Source organism: Chenopodium album, chromosome 22 (assembly GCF_948465745.1).
Source record: "Chenopodium album chromosome 22, dcCheAlbu1.1, whole genome shotgun sequence".
Classification (NCBI taxonomy): Eukaryota; Viridiplantae; Streptophyta; class Magnoliopsida; order Caryophyllales; family Amaranthaceae; genus Chenopodium; species Chenopodium album.
The window spans coordinates 40,931,641-40,949,769 of NC_137855.1; the positions used below are offsets into that span (position 1 = coordinate 40,931,641).

At 36.0% G+C, this 18,129-nt stretch overlaps 3 protein-coding genes across 3 annotated transcripts; 1 reads left to right on the forward strand and 2 right to left on the reverse strand.

Moving 5' to 3' along the window:
• Positions 1-4,539: 4,539 nt before the first annotated feature.
• LOC145605445 (uncharacterized) lies at positions 4,540-10,218 on the forward strand. Its single transcript, XM_081661497.1, has 7 exons — positions 4,540-4,655; positions 6,212-6,350; positions 6,435-6,571; positions 7,503-7,855; positions 8,377-8,473; positions 8,553-8,837; positions 9,003-10,218. The coding sequence occupies exons 2-7, from the start codon at positions 6,215-6,217 to the stop codon at positions 10,017-10,019; spliced, it is 2,025 nt and encodes a 674-aa protein (XP_081517623.1). The 5' UTR covers positions 4,540-4,655; positions 6,212-6,214; the 3' UTR covers positions 10,020-10,218.
• Positions 10,219-10,958: 740 nt separating this feature from the next.
• On the reverse strand, positions 10,959-16,114 carry LOC145605999 (disease resistance protein RPM1-like). The gene is made up of 4 exons (XM_081662063.1): positions 15,870-16,114; positions 15,681-15,759; positions 13,338-14,346; positions 10,959-13,038 (listed from the first exon to the last, which is right to left on the reverse strand). Exon 4 carries the CDS (start codon positions 12,513-12,515, stop codon positions 11,025-11,027), a length of 1,491 nt encoding a protein of 496 aa, XP_081518189.1. The 5' UTR covers positions 12,516-13,038; positions 13,338-14,346; positions 15,681-15,759; positions 15,870-16,114; the 3' UTR covers positions 10,959-11,024.
• On the reverse strand, positions 12,642-14,274 carry LOC145604477 (disease resistance protein RPP13-like). Its single transcript, XM_081660362.1, has 3 exons — positions 13,800-14,274; positions 13,338-13,713; positions 12,642-13,038 (listed from the first exon to the last, which is right to left on the reverse strand). Exons 1-3 carry the CDS (start codon positions 14,272-14,274, stop codon positions 12,642-12,644), a joined length of 1,248 nt encoding a protein of 415 aa, XP_081516488.1.
• Positions 16,115-18,129: the final 2,015 nt, after the last annotated feature.

Consider the following 18,129-nt stretch of genomic DNA (forward strand, 5'->3'; position numbering starts at 1 on the left):
CGGCTAATGTTAATAGAGTACATAGCCAACATAGGAAATACTAACATTTTCACTAATTAATAGAGTACATAGGAAATACTAGAATTTTCGCTAATTAATATTAATTCTCGAGTTGTTGGTAATCTTCAATCAAGGTCTTCATTATCTTCTTCGTCTTCATCTTCGGCTTCATGTTCACTAGCTAATGCGGAGGAGCTAGTTGAACCAGAACGATCGGAACCATCGATGTTGTCGTTGGCCGTAAAAGTACGATCTTGGATGCGTTCTTGGGCATCCATCCAATCCTTCAAGCAAACACACATTTCTAGTGTTTCGGGCAACAAACTTGTTCTTCTATCGTCTAGAACCCTTCCCGAAGCACTAAAAGCTCGTTCGGAGGCAACGGAGGAGGCTTGGATGCTGAAAATATCACGTGCCATTGCCGCCAAAATTGGATGCTTTGTGCTTTGGGATTTCCACCAATCTAGGATGTCCATCCCCAACCTCGAATCTTCGTCCAAGCCTTTCATGAAGTCGTAGTTTAAGTACATTTGCAACTCCGAAACATCGCTTTGTGTTCGCCTTGATGATGATCCACTACCTGAAAACTTAGATAACATGTTAGCAGCTTGGGCCGCCAAACTTTTGCCCGTTTTACTTACGCTTTTGGATGTTTGAGAAGGGGCAAAATGAGTGACGGTTCCATATTTAGATTCATAAACTCTATATAACTCAAAAAATTTATCTTTCACATGATTTTTATATTCTTCGGCACCATCACCGAGTTGCATGCATTCATAGTAAATATCAATTAGCATAAATGTGCCATCATACTTTGATCTAGGATCTAAAATAGAAGCAAACATATAAACCATAGGAAGCTTAGTGTAATATTTACGCCATTTAGCCTCCATTTGTGGAACATAATCATTGTAATCTTGTTGTGATCGATGTTGAGAAAGAAGTTGAGCAAATAAACATGCATTTTGAAGGAAAGAATGAATGCAAGGAACATAAACAGAAGAAAAACAGTGAGTCATACTATATAATAATTGTAAAAATTGCATATATAGCCGTTGGAGGGAAATAGAGCTGCTGCCAACTAGCCGTTACCCACGGGCCGTGCCTCGGGCCGTGCCGGCGGGCCATTTCACGGGCTCGTGCCGGGCCATTTTTTGTTTTTTTTTAACGCAGCCCGCACGAGGCACGAGGGGCGTGCCGTCGTGCCGGGCCGGGCCACTCAGCGGGCCGTGCCGTGCCGGGCCATCCTCGGGCCGTGCCCGGGCCGCCCGCGTGCTGACCCGGCCCATGCCCAGCTCTAAGAAGGACCCTCACCAAACCTCAACCCTCACGGTTTTTTTTGGTCCGATATTTACGGGTTAGACACTTTGAAACTAAGGGGAAAGGATAAGGGATCCCACCCTCAATATGCCTCTAGTAGGGATTGAACCCCCAACCTCAAGGTTGGAAGGTACAATCTTTCCACTAGACCAATCTTGGCTTGTTCACATTTATTGAACTGAACTGAATTGAACTAATTAGAGTTGAAATAAATATTTTATGAGAGAAGGAAATTAGGAGTTCAACTGAACTGAACTGATTGAAGATGAACTGAAATTAAGTAAATGTGAACAGGCCCTAACTACGGTCAATTGATATGGAGTATGGAGTATAATTTTGGCAAAAAACTACTCTGTGTAGGCTATAGGCATATAGTTTATCATTAGACATTAGTCATAACTCTACGTCTCTACATAAGGACTACGAAAGTATGGAGTACGAGTAGAGATGACAATGAGTCCATGAACTTGCCCAAACCCTGTCGGACCCTATGTCCCTACCCTAAACACGAGCTTGGGTCTAATTTTTATAGACTCTATGGGCACGGGTATGGTATGGGTATAGGTGGTATAGGTGGTATCGGGCAGGGTAAGGGTTCAGGTATAATGTATTCAAACTCAGAGACCCGCCCAATTATTAAATTTCCCAAAAAAAAATAAAAAAAAAATCTAAATCAAAATCAAATAATACTTGTAAAACCCTGAATGTACTATGTAGGGAGCTTATAGCCGACTCAGCGCATATCCCACATTTTGTTTTATCGGTCCAAAGTTTCAATTTTCAAACAAAGAAACCTCAAGTCCTCAACTTTAGTACTTCGCCACATTTCGTTTTGACGAGTCGCCGGTTACCATCCACAACGCCGATTTTATAATTGTCTTACGAATTGGTAATGTTCTCATGTACTGGAGGTTTTTTTTTTTTTTTTTTTTGCGTGCGATATGCAATTGTACATTAAAAACAATATGATTAAAAACTTGGGGAAAAAAAGTAAAGGAACCTAATCGGCCCTACTCCGACTCTACTGAACCCATAAAGGCCGAGTAAGGGGTCTCAAAGAGTAGACCCTAAAGGTCTAGGTAGGGTTGGGTTTGGGTATGGACGAAAAAAAAAATCGAATGTGGGTATTACTAGACCCTACTCATTGTCATCCGCACTACACAGTATATCTTTTCTATCATAGTACAATACTAGATTAGCTCTCGTGCGATGCACACGGGTATGATGAAAAAAAGAGAGCTATTTAAATAATACTCCGTAAAAAAAATCGTAAAATAATATTGCATTGGGTAAAGAGTTGTCAAAAGGTTTATTAAAAAAATTGTGAAGAGTTTAATGTACAGTATTATGTATTAAAATATTTTGTAGTCCATATTTATTCAACTTAAAAAAAAATGTGAAAGAGAAAAAAAAAAGTGTAGGCAGGTTAATTTTGAAGGAGAAGTTGACACGTATACAATTTAGATAAATGAATGATGTCAACGGTTGTTCTTTTAGTATTAGTTATAGATAGATTGTCGGTATATAGTTTCTACCCAAACTTCAAGTTAATTTTACTCTACTATCTCCCTTTTTTTTTTTTTTAATGTGTCACTTGGATTTTGTACAATTCGTAGGTTACTTTTGACTAAATGTTTTAACTAATATGTAATATAATTTATAAATATAATGTAATAATATAAGGTATAATTAAAGATATTGATAGTCAAAATTGTGGCTCAACAAATATGAAAACTCAAGTGATGCTTTTTTTTTTTTAAGTATATAAAAAGGAGTATCAATATCAATCAATCAATCAATCAATCAATCATCAATCAATCAATCATCAATCAATCAATCAATCAATATATATATTAAAACTCATGGCAAGGATTGTAATCTTGCCATGTGTTGCCAATCTTGCCACGTGTCGCCATGTCACCTATATTAATTACTAATATTTCCTCAAAAAAATTTATTATTTGTTAGCATTAATATTTGAACCCATAAGCCATAACCTTTATATTCATTAAAATTGAACTTTGATCACCACTCCAATGACACATCTTATATGATAATAAAGTTGTATTTCTATATATTGTAGGAATTCACTCACCTTTGTGGGGGGGGGGGGGGGGGGGGGCTTGGTGAGTTATTTCCCATGTTATGTGGGAATTTACATTTATTTCCCTTGGTAATTTCTAACTAAACACAACATATTTTAGCTATTGCCTAGGAATTTCCATTTTCAAGGAAAATATTATCCAACCAAATAAGAACTTAATCAAGTAATTAAAATATATATGATAATTACATATTTGAAAAATGTATGTTAATACAAATTAATGACATCTCTTTGATATTACTCGTATATGTTTTTCTCAAGGTTTGATGTATACAAACAAAGTTAGTCACATCTATATATCAGATCAAAACCAATTAGGTTTACTTTTTTCCAAATCACATAAGCAAATAAGTTTGGATCCATTTAGATTGAAACCATATCATTTTATTGCAATTCTTTATCGCTATATCTTTAACTCCAAATGCAAAAACTTAAGAAATTTATATATTTGGAAAATGTACACAATATCAATTACAAATCTATTAAGATTTCATTGACATATTAATTCCTAATGGATTAGCGTACAATCAAATTTTATTCAAATCAAGCAATTAAATCATCTCAGATTAAATCCGGCCTAATCCAATTAGGAGGCCTATTTAACTTATAAGAAAAAGATAATGTGATTTTTTAGGTGTTTCAAATAAACACCACTTGACTTACTCCGTATTTAATAAAGATTCAGCTCAACTATTCTATTTTTTTTTACGGGAACTATTCTAATTAGATTTGATCGAATTTCCGAATTTACAGAATTTTGAATGGTATAAGTTGAATTGAATATAACGTTAAGTGCAATTGGTTTGGTTGTTTGTTTTGACGATGGTATAAGAAGTTTTTTTGGATGCATAATATGAATGTTAATATTTAGTGTTACGAGTACTCGTACCTCGTATCTTTCTTCTTTTTTCTATTTGTTACTTTTACATGTTTTTCCTCTAACAAATTTTCAATGAATAACTCTAATAACACACGTTGGTATTTCACATAAGAGGTATTATGATACGATCTTATTTAATATTTATACAAGTTATAAAATACCAACGCGGCATGTTATGACATTTTTTTTCCAAGTGGGATAAAAGTAGGTGGACAGATATGCCCTCGTTAGAGTCATTTTAACTACTAGTCTTATAATTCCTCATCTCCCTCTTTCCTCCATTGAAGCGTACTGATTTCTCCATTGAAGCGATTTTTAATCTTTGGCTCATCTATTGAAGCAGCTTTTAAGGTAAGATTATTTCTTTTTTTTTTTTTTTTTTTCAAACCATCGAATTTCAATTTCACAATCTAGGGTTTATCTACCGTTTATTTAGTTTATTCTAATTATCAGTATAGTCAATTTAGGGTTCTTCGATTGTCGACTATTGAATTAATGAAAGATCGTAATGAGTGAATTTGTTGCTAGAATTTTGTTGATTTTATAAAGAGAGATGAATTTAACGTTATTTTTCGAGCCTAATTTGATAATTGGGTCAGATTTGATTGATAGATGAGTTTGCAGAATTTTGATTATAACCCTTCAATGTTAGGATTGAACATGAAAATGTACCTATTCTCCCAGGGCGAGGGCGGTCGCGGGGCCGCTTATCTTGCCCTGGCTCAGGATGGCCCTGATTCATCAATCAAAAACTTGTTCTTTAAGTGTAGCATGCTATTGCAAAATCATCCATTTAATCATTAGTTTATTAAAGTAAATGCAAAAGTGTTATTCTGAATTTAGGATTTAATGCGGAAGAGTGTTAACAGTGAATACAGATTGAATTTTAATTTAGAGTTCTATATTGGGTTTGCTGATTTTTTTTGGTGAAATTGGGAGAGGATAAGATGCATACGAAGTATCGGGAAACAATATGAGGGAGTTTCTAATCATCAATCTTTATCTTCAACTTGGTATCCGTCTCTACGATCTAGCCATTAGAGCTTCACCTTGCTTGTGAATTTTTGGTTTGGGATTCCTTTCTTTTTTTCTTCTGTCACAAATTTGGCATTTTTATGCCTGCCTCAAACTATAGAATTCCCCACCTTTTCTTTCTTTCCATTAAATTTGATGATCGAAAATCAAAAGAGAAAGGGTTACAGTTAGATGCAGTCCTCTTTTTTATATACTGAAAACCCCATCATTCTTAATTTTAATTTTTGTGAGCTAAAACTCTCAACTTTTTTTTTTTTGGTGGCTTGTGTCACTTGTGTGCAATGATCTCGATTTGATTGGGGTGGATGAGGTTTTTTAGAGTAGATTTTGCTTTATGATTGTCATAGGTTGAAATTGAGGAAATTCTTGCTGAATGATATCTATTAGAAATAACAATATAATACTATTGTTGGCCCAGTGCAGGTAATTTGTGCGAGACAATCTAATTGTTATTCTGTGATCACTAATTGAAATTGGTTAAGTGTTCGTTGATGGTTTTCATGCTATGCTTATGAATCAAAGTGAAACCATGGTGTAAACTGATGTTTACTTTCTTTTTGAGCTGATATGTATGTGTGTGTCTTAATTAGTTGTTGGCTGTATCCTTCTTATGTCACTATCATTAGTAACTAGTTTGTCTACTTGCTCTTCTCAACTCATATTGGGTACATCTCATTTGCTATAAAGATTTAGTGGCTGAAATCTTGAATCAATTGGAATACATTCAAATTTGGTTTGTCTATTAGACTTTGATGAAGAGATGTTTTGAGCATTTGGTTTTTTACTTCTTATAACTATTCTCTATCTTATTCAAATACTTGTTATTGTTTATTGTAAGTTTGATCATTTTCCATTTTGGCTTACTTTTTTAGTCAATGGCACCAAAAGCCAAGGAGAAACCCAAAGGGTCTTCCTCACAGCCCACCATTGCCATTGAGGATCTCTTTACTTCTCTTAATAAATTCATTGGACGCTCAGAATATGAGCAGGCCACCAAAGTCGCAGAACAAGGTCTCTATTCCTCTCTTTGTCTATATCAGAGTTTCAGTTATTTAGATAAATTTCTAACTTTAATTTGTGGAAGCACTCTTTCAGTTCTGTCAAGTGCTCCGGGTGATGAGGACGCTCTTCGGTGCAAGATTGTAGCTCTAATAAAAGCTGATAACATTGATGAAGCTTTTGCGGTTATTCAGTCTTCACAGAGGCTTCCGATTGATCTAAATTTCCTGAAGGTATGAACATGTTGAATTTTGTAACTCATATTTGACATTGATGTTCTACCTTGGTTTCTGTTTATGTTTGAATTAGATAAACAGCACTACAGTATACATTTGAAAGCATACCAATTGCCCAAAAAATGAAAGAGGGCTTTTAATGGTGGTATATCCATGTTAAAGGCGTATTAGCAATACCTAGCTTATTGCTGGATGTTGAGGTTTATTTTTTTTGTTGTGCTTGCAAGCCTCACGTGGTTTAGTTTCTAGTTTTGAGTATATTCACAATTTTATCTTTCTGATAACAAGGGGCTAATTTTGGTTGACCTGTAATCTGATAGGACACGTGTGTACTACCTGTCTACCTTAAATAGAAAAGAATCGTAGGCAAATTAATAAGACATTTAAATTTCTTTAGTCCAATATAGTCTGAAAGTTAAACAACATTGAATCTTTTGACTCCATTGGATAAGGTCATCAGTTTTTTACTTCCTCAAATTTTTTAATACAAGGTATTAGTGTATGGTTATTTGAGATGATACCAATGAAGTTTCCTCATTCTTGGATTTCTTTTTCTGTTGGACCTTGTGCTCATAGAAGTCCTGGATGCATTGTTTTAATTGGAGATGGATTTAAGTTATTTAGGAATGTGATGCGGGGTCCAGTCTATAGCGAAATCATTGCACCACATGGTTAAAATAATAAAATGTCACTGACTAGATTGCTTGTATCCTATATTTATGGGTGGGTATGGAAAAGAATTTATAGATATGTTTATTTCTTTCCTTGTCTGTTTCAATGATTTCTCAAGTTTTACTCAAGTTTAAGTGTCTTGACTTCCTTTCTCTCCATATGCAGTTATCATTTTGCCAATCATATACTTCTCATTTCAAGTTTTGTTTGTTGACGGATTAATAAATGCTCTTTTTTATGGTCATATGCTTCATAGGCATATTGTTTGTACAGGCTAAACAAACTAGATGAAGCTTTGGAATCCTTGCAAAGTCAGGAGAGGAGCACTGTAACTATGTTGCTAGAATCCCAGATATTGTATCGTTTGGGAAGGATGGATGCTTGCCTAGACATTTATCAAAAGCTTCAAAACTTAGGTATTGACTCTCTAGAGATCAACTTCGTTGCTGGTCTTGTGGGAGCAGGACGGTCATCCGAGGTGAAAAGAGTTCTGGAAGCTCTCAAGGTTAAACCAACAAGCAGCTTTGAACTGGCGTATAACACTGCTTGCTCTTTAATCGAGACAAATAAATTTGTGGATGCAGAACAGCTTTTGCTGTCCGCTAGAAGGTAAGATTCTAATTGTTTTCCTTCTTTTGTTCTGGAAGGCTAGAAGGAGATTTGCATGCTTTTAAGCTAAATGTATGTCGTTCGTAACTCCATCTTTATATTCCTAGGTCATATTGTTCAGTAGCACTTGCTGATTTGTGCCTCTCTCCACTACTTCTACACCACTTTCAAGCACATGCCAGCATTTTCTCTGTCATGGGTCACTTCGTAATTGCGGCACTATGTATTGTTTTGCAAATGAGAGTTTTAGCAGTTTTGGTCAGTTGGTGACTTGAAGTCAAATACTCATATTTATCCAAGATTTTTAGTTCATTACCAAGTATAGAATTGTTTTGCATAGTTGAGTGTGTTCATCTCTTCTGAGATATATTATCATGATCAGTGAGTAATATCTGCTGTGAAACATTTATGCAAAACAGAAAAAAGCCTCCGGAGTCGGGGACTTGGGAGATAATTACATTATTGTTGAAAGGATCTTTGAGTTGATCTTGAAGACTAATGATTTATTTATATGTTTTCAGAGTGGGCCAGGAATCCCTGATGGAAGATAACTGGGCAGATGACGATATAGAAAATGAATTGGCGCCTATAGCTGTTCAACTGGCATATGTTCAGCAGGTATAAATCGTGTGGCATCTGACTTCCTTTACCTTTGAATGTAGATTTGCTGAAAGGCTAAATTTTCCTGTCTTTTCAGCTCCTTGGAAATACACAAGAAGCTGTGCAAGCATACTTAAACATGATAAAACAGAATTTAGCTGATGAATCGTCCCTTGCTATCGCAACAAACAACTTAATTTCCCTTCGAGGTCCAAAAGAAGTTTCTGACAGCCTGAAGAAGCTTGATAGGCTTATAGAGAAAGGTGATGGAGGCCAGTTCCGGCTGGCTCATGCGCTGGAGTCAAAACTCTCAGTCAAGCAGAAGGAAGCAGTCTATGTTAATCGAGCTCTTTTGCTTATTCATGCTAACAAAATTGACCAGGTAACTTCAGTCTTGTCTTTAACAAAGTGTCTGTCACATGTTTACTTGTTTGTTTCTTTATTTTTAATTATAATATATCCTTGTGCACCATTTCTGCACCAACTCATACTTAATAGTGTATATTTAAGACATGAAGTAGCATTGAATGCACTATCTAATTTTCAGGCTCGGGAACTTGTTACTGCTTTAGTGGGAATGTTTCCAGACAGTGTGACGCCTGTGCTGCTTCAAGCTGCAGTACTGGTCAGGGAGAACAAGGCTGGCAGAGCCGAAGAAGTGCTGGGGCAGTTTGCTGGAAAGTCCCCTGACAAGTCAAAGGTATTTCTCCTTGCCAGAGCCCAGGTTGCTGCTGCTGCTGGTCACTTTCTAGTTGCTGCCGAGTCCCTTTCAAAAATCTCTGATATCCAACACATGCCTGCTACCGTGGCCACCATTGTTATCTTGAAAGAACGTTTAGGAGATATTGATGGTGCTGAGGTTGTATTAGACAATGCAATCAAATGGTGGTCCAATGCAATGACTGAAGACAACAAACTTACTGTTATCATGCAAGAGGCTGCTGCTTTTAAGCTAAAGCATGGTAGACAGAAAGAGGCTTTGGGGTTGTTTGAGGAACTTGTTAAGAAGAATAGCAATGTTGATGCTTTGGTGGGATTAGTGACTACTGCTGCTCATGTCAATGTTGAAAAGGCTGAAGCTTACGAAAAGAAGCTCAAATCACTTCCTGGTTTGAAGGGAATTAATGTAGATGAGCTTGAAACAACCTCTGGGGCAAAGCCCGCTGAAAATGGATCTCGTCTTGTGAATATTGAAGGGCATGATGAGATTAAGAACAAGGATAAAACTAAGAAGAAAAGGAAAAGAAAGCCAAGATATCCAAAGGGATTTGACCCTGCTAATCCCGGCCCCCCACCAGACCCAGAGCGTTGGTTGCCAAAGAGGGAGAGATCTACCTTTAGACCCAGGAGAAAGGATAAGAGGGCAGCTCACGTTAGAGGCTCCCAGGGTGCTGTATCTCGGGATAAACAGGAAGCTGGAACTTCTGATGGCCCTGTTCGCAGTTCTGGGGCTGATAATGCTGATACAAAGGCTACAAATTCAAAGGCAAGCCAAGCTAACAACTCGAAAGCAGCCTCTCAGCATACTGGTGGATCTAAATCAAAAAAGAAGTCAAGAAAATAGTCAGTTGTTTAACCTTCATTGCAAATTTTTTTCCTCCTGTCAGCATTTTTGCTTTTGAGATTTTGCTCTCATTTTGGGTTTATGTTGTGTTTGTGACCCTATTTTAGTCTCACATGACAGTTAAATATTTTTGGTCTCTTATTTTTGGACTAATAGTAACACAATTAAATCCACGCATAAAATCTAGAATTATTCTGCATGCTTTTGCCTTTGTGTTTAACAAAGAATAACGTAAAGTTATGTTCTCGTCGACTTATGTTAAAAGAACTGTACTTATTTATGCTAAAATGAAATTATCTTGCTGAAACAAAATTATTTTGCTGAACCCTACTAGTTGACAGACTCTTTTATAGTTTTGGACTTCTTTTTTATGAAAATTGGCCTCAGGTGGTTTATTAATGCCAAATTGCTACTCTTTACTGATATAAATCCACCCAATTTTCATAGCCAATGCGCCTGCACATGGTAATATTTTTACATTTATACTTCTTAAGGGACCAAGTTTAGGGTTAAGTAAGACTACAAGCTTGTCTTGAATGTACGTCAATATTCGATCTGTTCCAAATTGGTTTCAGTCCTCTCAAATAAATTTCTTGGTTTCACCAATGATGTATAGGTTGATGTTGCTTGGTATGCCATCAAACTCCTACTTATAGAATCATAACAATATTAAGGTTGGATAGGAGTAGTCATAGGACTCTTATTATACCAACTTATTAGGGCAAATTTTGTTGTCCGTTGAGGTTTAACTTGAGTAGGTTCAAATGTGAACAGCCAACATTAACTGATATCAATCATATGTTGTCGATTGCTGTCGAATATGTGTAGCTGGAAGATGCAATTGACAGTGAACTAGATTCCAATATTAGCAATTAATTCTTTGGTATTCAGACTTGTAACAGAGACTTAACTACATAAGAACAGTTGTATAGAAGTTCATGGAAGTTAAAATTACTCTCAATATGAATTTGCTTATATTGTATATTATTCTGCTTTTGCATGTTTTCATGTATGCCATAACCTTTGGCCACTCTTCAGAAATCTAACATCAGGTACATGTTTGACAACGGAATGATATTGCCCATTTTGGAGAAGGCTAAGATCAAATTCCCTTGGTGTATCAAAGAAAGTGAGTGTTTCTAGCCTCGGGAGGTACATGATTCCCAGTGGCACCTGCAGTCTTGGACTTTCGCCGATTGCCATCTGCTGAAGTAGAGGCAAAGCACCTTTGTATATAGTCAAAGTCTTGAGAGCTTGCAAATCAAGGAGATGGAGAATCTTAAGCTTCTTGAACCCTGCGGCGCTAATTTTTAAAGTGTCACCACAATATGCATCCAACAACTGAAGTTCCACTAAACTAGGCAATGTTTCCAGGCATTCAAGAGGATCAACATCGTCTAAGCATGACCACCTTAGACGAATTTTCACTAGGCAGTGGAGCTCGAGAATCCAGCTAGGGAATGGTGGCATCAACGGTCCATTCAGATAGAGGCGTTTAAGTGTTGAAGGAGGCAACTGGAAATGCTCTAAATCCATCCATTCAGTCTTATTTTTTGAATATACACTGAATGACTGAAGGCATTCCATCTTTTCAATTGCAGCACAGAGATCTTTCCCATCTTCCAACTTGAGCCCAACAATTCCTAGCTTTCTCAACTGCCTCAAATTTCTTAGCTCCTTGATCACAGTACTTTTATGCTCCACATCAACAAATGCCAGCTTCTGTAGCTCCCCAAAATTTTCCAATACCCCCTTTGGTAACTTCACTCCTATCGTCTTCATGGTGTGGAGACTAAAAGCAGGATCATGCTCGTAGCAATATGCAAGAAGATGACGTAGTTTGTGGAGCTCGTAGATTTCAGCAGGAAGCTCATGAATGGGAGTTTTTTTCAAATCCAATGTTTGGAGATCTTGAAGCTTACCAATAGAGCTTGGAATCCTTTTAACTTGTGTATTTCTTAGGCTTAAATACTGCAAGTTAAGTAACTTTCCCACTTCCTTTGGAAGTTCATCTATGGGAGCATTACATAGATCAAGAACTTTCAGCTGGCGATTGTTATTCAATACTTTAGTGAACACCTTGGGCCATAGCTTTACTGGTGCTGTTGAATCTGTTATCAGCAGGATGGATCGGGTGTTCGACTTGCTTCCGATAACATTCTCCTTTGCTGGATTCGCTACTGCATTATTGGAGCTATGGTCTATGTTGATGGACAATCGTCGAGGCTCCACACTTAAATCAATAATGTTGGAGTTCTTTTCTGGAAGAGCGTGACAAAAATTCAACTCCTTTACCTTAGAAAGGATTATTTCATACAGGAATTCATGGACTCGTAGTGTCTTAGGTTTGCCAGTAGCATCAGTGCGCTCAACTTCAACTATGTTCATATCAATAAGTCGATTGATGTATTCTTCAGCGACTTCTTCGAGTGTCAAGTTACTGCTAGGTTCTCTTACAATAAAACCTTCAGCTATCCATAATCGAATGAGCTGCATTCGATCAACAGGAAAACCTTTTGGAAACAAACCAAAGTACAGGAAACAAGGCTTCAGGGGACTAGGCAAACTGTGATAACTGCGAATCAGGATGTTGTGAACTCCTGTTAGATAATCTTGTTGCAGTTAAAACCCAAGGCTTTGATGCACCTTTTTCCATTCATAAGGGTCATGTGACCTCATAGATAGAAAACGGCCCATTTCTAAAATAATGAGTGGCAGCCCTTCACATCTTTTGACAATGTCGTGAGTTAGATCTTGCAACGACAAGGGACACTCTCCTCTATGGCTTTGAAATGCCTTCTTGCAGAACAACTCCAACGCCTTTTCTTCTGTTAAAGGCTTGAGTTTGTATAAACCATGATTTGAGCCATCAAGCCAAGTACGGGCTACATTCTCGTAGCGTGTAGTCATTACTATTTTGCTGCCTTTGTTATTATTTATTGGTAACACACTTTTGATGTAATTTGCCAACTCCATGTCCTTATCATGATCTTGAATATCATCAATAACAACCATGTACCTAATAAGAGTAAAACAAGGATTTTAAACATGACATATGACTCTAAAACACCAAGCTTAAAATCATAACAGTACAGTACATCTTAATATGAATATGAAAACATTAGTTTGATAGATAATTTGAAAAATAAGTTGTAATGGAACAAACACAATAAATTGTTGCATTAAAATGAGCACAGTATATAAGTTGTGCTATCATCACATATTCACATATATGCACATACCGTAGACCTACAGTTTTGATCATGTTGAAATAATACTGAAAGTGACATTGTAAATTTAAGGATATACTCATGATACCTCTTCTCCTTAAGATAGCTTCTCACAAGATTCTGCAAGGACACTACATCAGTGGAGTCAGTCCGATTAAGTGTAGTGTAGGCCTCTGCATTCTTGTCCGGCCTTCCATCATCGTTACAATGATTGATCCTGCAAGCTGAAATTTTATGAAGTACATTGATTTCATTAGTTGCCTCATAAAATTGTTTGATCATGCTTTTCAGTACGTCGACACAGTTGTATGGCCGGGATACATGAACCCAAGCACGGATAGGGAAGTAGTCTTTTACTAGTGCATCATTATAAACACTCCCAACAACTGTTGTCTTTCCAAGCCCTCTCATGCCAATCACAGATTCACAGCTATCATTGGAGATATCCTCAAATCCTCGAAATCCTGAAAGCCTAGCAGCCCTATTAAATCAAGTTTAGCTGTTTCAACACCCACCAATTCATATTCCTGGGTTATGCACACAGGAGTACTTGTGGGTTGATAAGCTCCTTGAATTCGGATGCAGTCGTGCTCCTGCAGAGTAACACTACTACTGCTGCTCCTGATGCAGGAGTAGGAGGAGTAGGTGTACATGTCTTTTCTCCTACCGAGTTCTTTTGCCCTTTCGCGCAAAGACTCAATGGTGGAGGCAATGTTTCGTACTTTCAGTGACATATACTGCATCACCTTACCAAATGCATTTTCTTTTTGAAAATACTTATATTCTTCAATGACATCTTCTATGTCATCAGCCAATGCTCTTACTTGTTTTATCCATTCTTTTACAGACTCATCCCCTTCTTCGGCCCTCTTATCTGCATCCTTTAGCAATGCTAACATGCTATTCAGCTCATTGCAGATATCTTTAACTTGGTCTCGCAAACCAGGTATTAAGGACACTTCATCTTTGATTATAGGATACAATAATTCGATAGTGAATTGAACTATACTGTATATATCTGCCATTCTTGTTCGGTTCCTTCAGCTACCGAGTGAGCTTTCTGGATGCATTTGTAGTTAATGAATTCACCTGCTGGCCTGGATGCACATCAATCAGTATATATGAATGTTTTTTCCGTTCTACTTAAGTTGACACGTTTAATAATATCGTTACTTTGACTATATGAATGCTTTAATTTGACTATCTTTTGTGGATTATACTTCAAATATCAGCTTTTTAATTTTTCACGTATTATTAATTAAAGATACAATGAATTTGATAAATGCATTGGCAAACATGTAAAACAAAATTAACAGAGAGGACGTACTAAGGAGTAAGGACTACTAACTAGGCACCTAGGGTGCTTTAATTTTGTGAAATATCGTTACTTTCATGTCACATCCTTAACAACTTGAGCTTGATGTTGATAGATTCTTTACTTATATTCCTATATTTACATGTATGTGGTCTGAATCCCAAATTTATATCTGTAATATCACCATATTTGTGGTCCTAAACAAGATATCAATATACCAAGCCAGCTTGGTGGAATAAATTTTTAGTCAATAATTAGAAAATTTTGACAATTACCACCTTCTGTTATGTCCATTTTAGCAATTACCACCTTCTATTTTTTTTTTTTTGAAAATTACCACCTTCTATTTTCAAAAACATCAAAAGTCACCACCTTCTTGCCCCCCAACTGCCACGTGACGTCATTTTGGGTCCATTCTTTCCCTTCCCTCACATTTCTCATTTCTATTTGGATTCTCATCTCCCCTTTCACTTTTTTCCCCCAAACCACCAATAATTGTTCGTCAATTTTGATTTGGAGGAGTGAATTGAAGTGTTTTTGATTGTTTGGGGGAAAAAAAGTGAAAGGGGGGATGAGAATCGAGTTAGGAATGAAAAATGTGAGGGAAATAGGGAGAAAAGGGAAAGAATGAGCTCAAAATGACGTCACGTGGTAGTTGGGGGGCAAGAAGGTGGTAACTTCTAATTTTTTGAAAATAGAAGGTGGTAATTTTCAAAAAAAAAAAATAGAAGGTGGTAATTGCTAAAATGGACATAACAGAAGGTGGTAATTGTCAAATTTTCCCAATAATTATTCATAGAATCTGAAAATTAATTAATGAATTAAGCTGATCAATTACTCATGAAAGCATATAAGAAATGAAAAAAAAAAAATTATTAGATTAGATTTGTTTTGATATGTGTTTTCAAAATATTACTTTATAACTTTTTATAATTACTACTAATATATAAATAAAGAGAACAAGGCAGGAGTGCAATGCGACTTGTACATCTATACAAGACAGATGAGTAATCATAACAAATTTAACAATAATATGTTGATTTATGAGCTATGTACTACCAAGGTAACTTAATTGGAAGAATGCCGTGATAATAGTGGATATGGTAGATAACTCACCTCGTGACTTTGAGATCACAGGTTCGAGCCCATCATTTTTATAAAATTTGGAGTAGGGGATTAATCTACCAGTTGAGCTCTATAGATACCATTTAGATTGTATTAGATGGATTGATTCTATAAGAAAAGAAAACAGCAAACATACACTTGAAACTTAATTGATCATGATAAATACCATAATAGATTTACCTCTGAAATACATATGCTAGGTTAGTTTGGGGACGGGTGTTGGATCAACCCTCAGCTCATCAACATAACGAAAGCCACAACCACAACCACAACCACAACCGAAGAGATTGATCGGCAGTCGGTCCGAGTTGATTGTAAATTGTATCAGATATATATGAAGTATAGTTTATAATAGTTAAAGAATATGATTAGGAAGATGATGAGAAGTTTGTGAGCAAGTTCCCGGCCACTGACTAGTCAAGTAAACTGTCGTGTAATACTCCTAAATCTGTAACGTACGTAGAATCTAGAAGACATAGATAAATGATGGAAGACCTTACTTATGATCGAGTCGAGTCAATGGCGCGTCTCATTCGTATATACTCCATTGGTCCCATTATTCATTTATTCCATATACTTAGTCTTAGTCCACTCGGGTAGCCGTAGACCTTACTTAGGTTTTATGAATGGATGGTCCCATTCAATTTCACTCCAGTGGCGTAACCAGAATTTTAAGTTGTAAGATTTGACCTCTTGTCCACTATCAAATGGCCAAAACCAACTCCTCCACATTAAAAGTCATAAAAATTTGTGCAAAATATTACTTTTATCTTGAGCCAAGGGAGAGGCCATGGCCCACCTAGCCCCCCTTGGCTCTGCCCCTGCATTGGTCCCATACGAATCATATCATATCATATAACTAATATATAAAGCTAAACTTTTAGTCAGGTCACAACACATTGACACTTGGCATTCCAACTTAATAAGTTAGTTTAAAATAATATTTTCAATTAAATTTGAATAGAATTTTAGGATAAAATTGTTAATTTAGAGTTTTATTTTCAATAAAATATCAATATTTTAAAGGTACAAATTGAATTATAATTTTATTAAAAAGAAATATTAGACGTTTCAAAAAAAAAAAAAGAAATATTAGATTATAACTATCAATAATTATAAATTTATTTTTTATATCATTTTTGGATCGAAGGAAATAGTTCAAAACGTACACCATTTATTTATAAAATATTATAATCGATTAAGATAATATACTTCACAATTAATCTAATATGATTTAATTTATCACGGTATATAGAATTGTCAATCGAGTTGGGTCACGAGTCGTTTCAAATCGGGTCATTAGTCAACAATTTAACTTTAATATGACACGTAGGATTTATTTGAATATATTTTTATAAAATAGGATAAAAAATTGGATAGATTTGGTAGGACAAAAAAAAATTGGATAGATTTGGTAGGATGAAAAAGTCATTTTTAGAGTTTTATTTTCAATAATATTTTAATTTGGTTTAGAATTTTATTTTCAATAAAATACCAATATTTCTTTACAAATAATGGGTCTAGCAACGTACAAAAGGAATGTGATTATATATAACCGTTCTCGACCACCGTTCTTTTTTGTTGTGCATTATTAATATTTTAGATAAAAAGTTTTATTTTAAATATTGATGAACAACCCGGACATGCACATGCACAAAACTAGTATATGCACACCCCAATCAGGCTAAGTCCAAATCGGACAATATCATACAACCATACCAATGTGGAGTGCGTGCGCAACAACCATCTTTTTTCACAGCCCTAGCCTCTGATTTTTTTTTTTTTTTTTGAAATACCCCTAGCCTCAGTAATTAAATATAAATAAACAACTTTGTATCAAATAAATAACTTAAATTAGTACTTGTATATGGTTGCCCTAGCTAGGGAAAACTAGCTTTGACAAAGAGAGGCACGAAATCATTATACATCAATGAGTGATAATCGAAGGTCCTTACCTATTGATTTGATCACTGAAATTCTCCTAAAATTACCAGCAAAAGATCTAGTTCGTTTAAGATCAACATGTAAAACTTGGAATTCTCTAATAAAAAACCCTTGGTTTGCCAAATCCCACTTTCACCATTTATCATCACAAAACTTTATCTTATCACTATCCTATCTTTTTTTTCGATCCGACAACTTCATATTTTCTCTCAATCTCAATCTTAACCTCAAAGAAGTGACTAATAATGAGGTACAAAGAAACTTCGTGTCGTTAGCCCTGCCATTCGACACGCTCTTAGTAAGAGCGGCCAAGGGAAAGGGATACCGTCCTCTTGGATCATGTAATGGTCTTGTTTGCCTTCATGTCCTTGGCGCTAACGTTGTTATTGTTTGGAATCCCGTCACTAATGAGTTTCGAGAAATTCGATCCCCTATCGATGGCTATAGCATTTGTAGATCCGGGTTTGGGTTTGCCTCGTAGATAAATGATTATAAG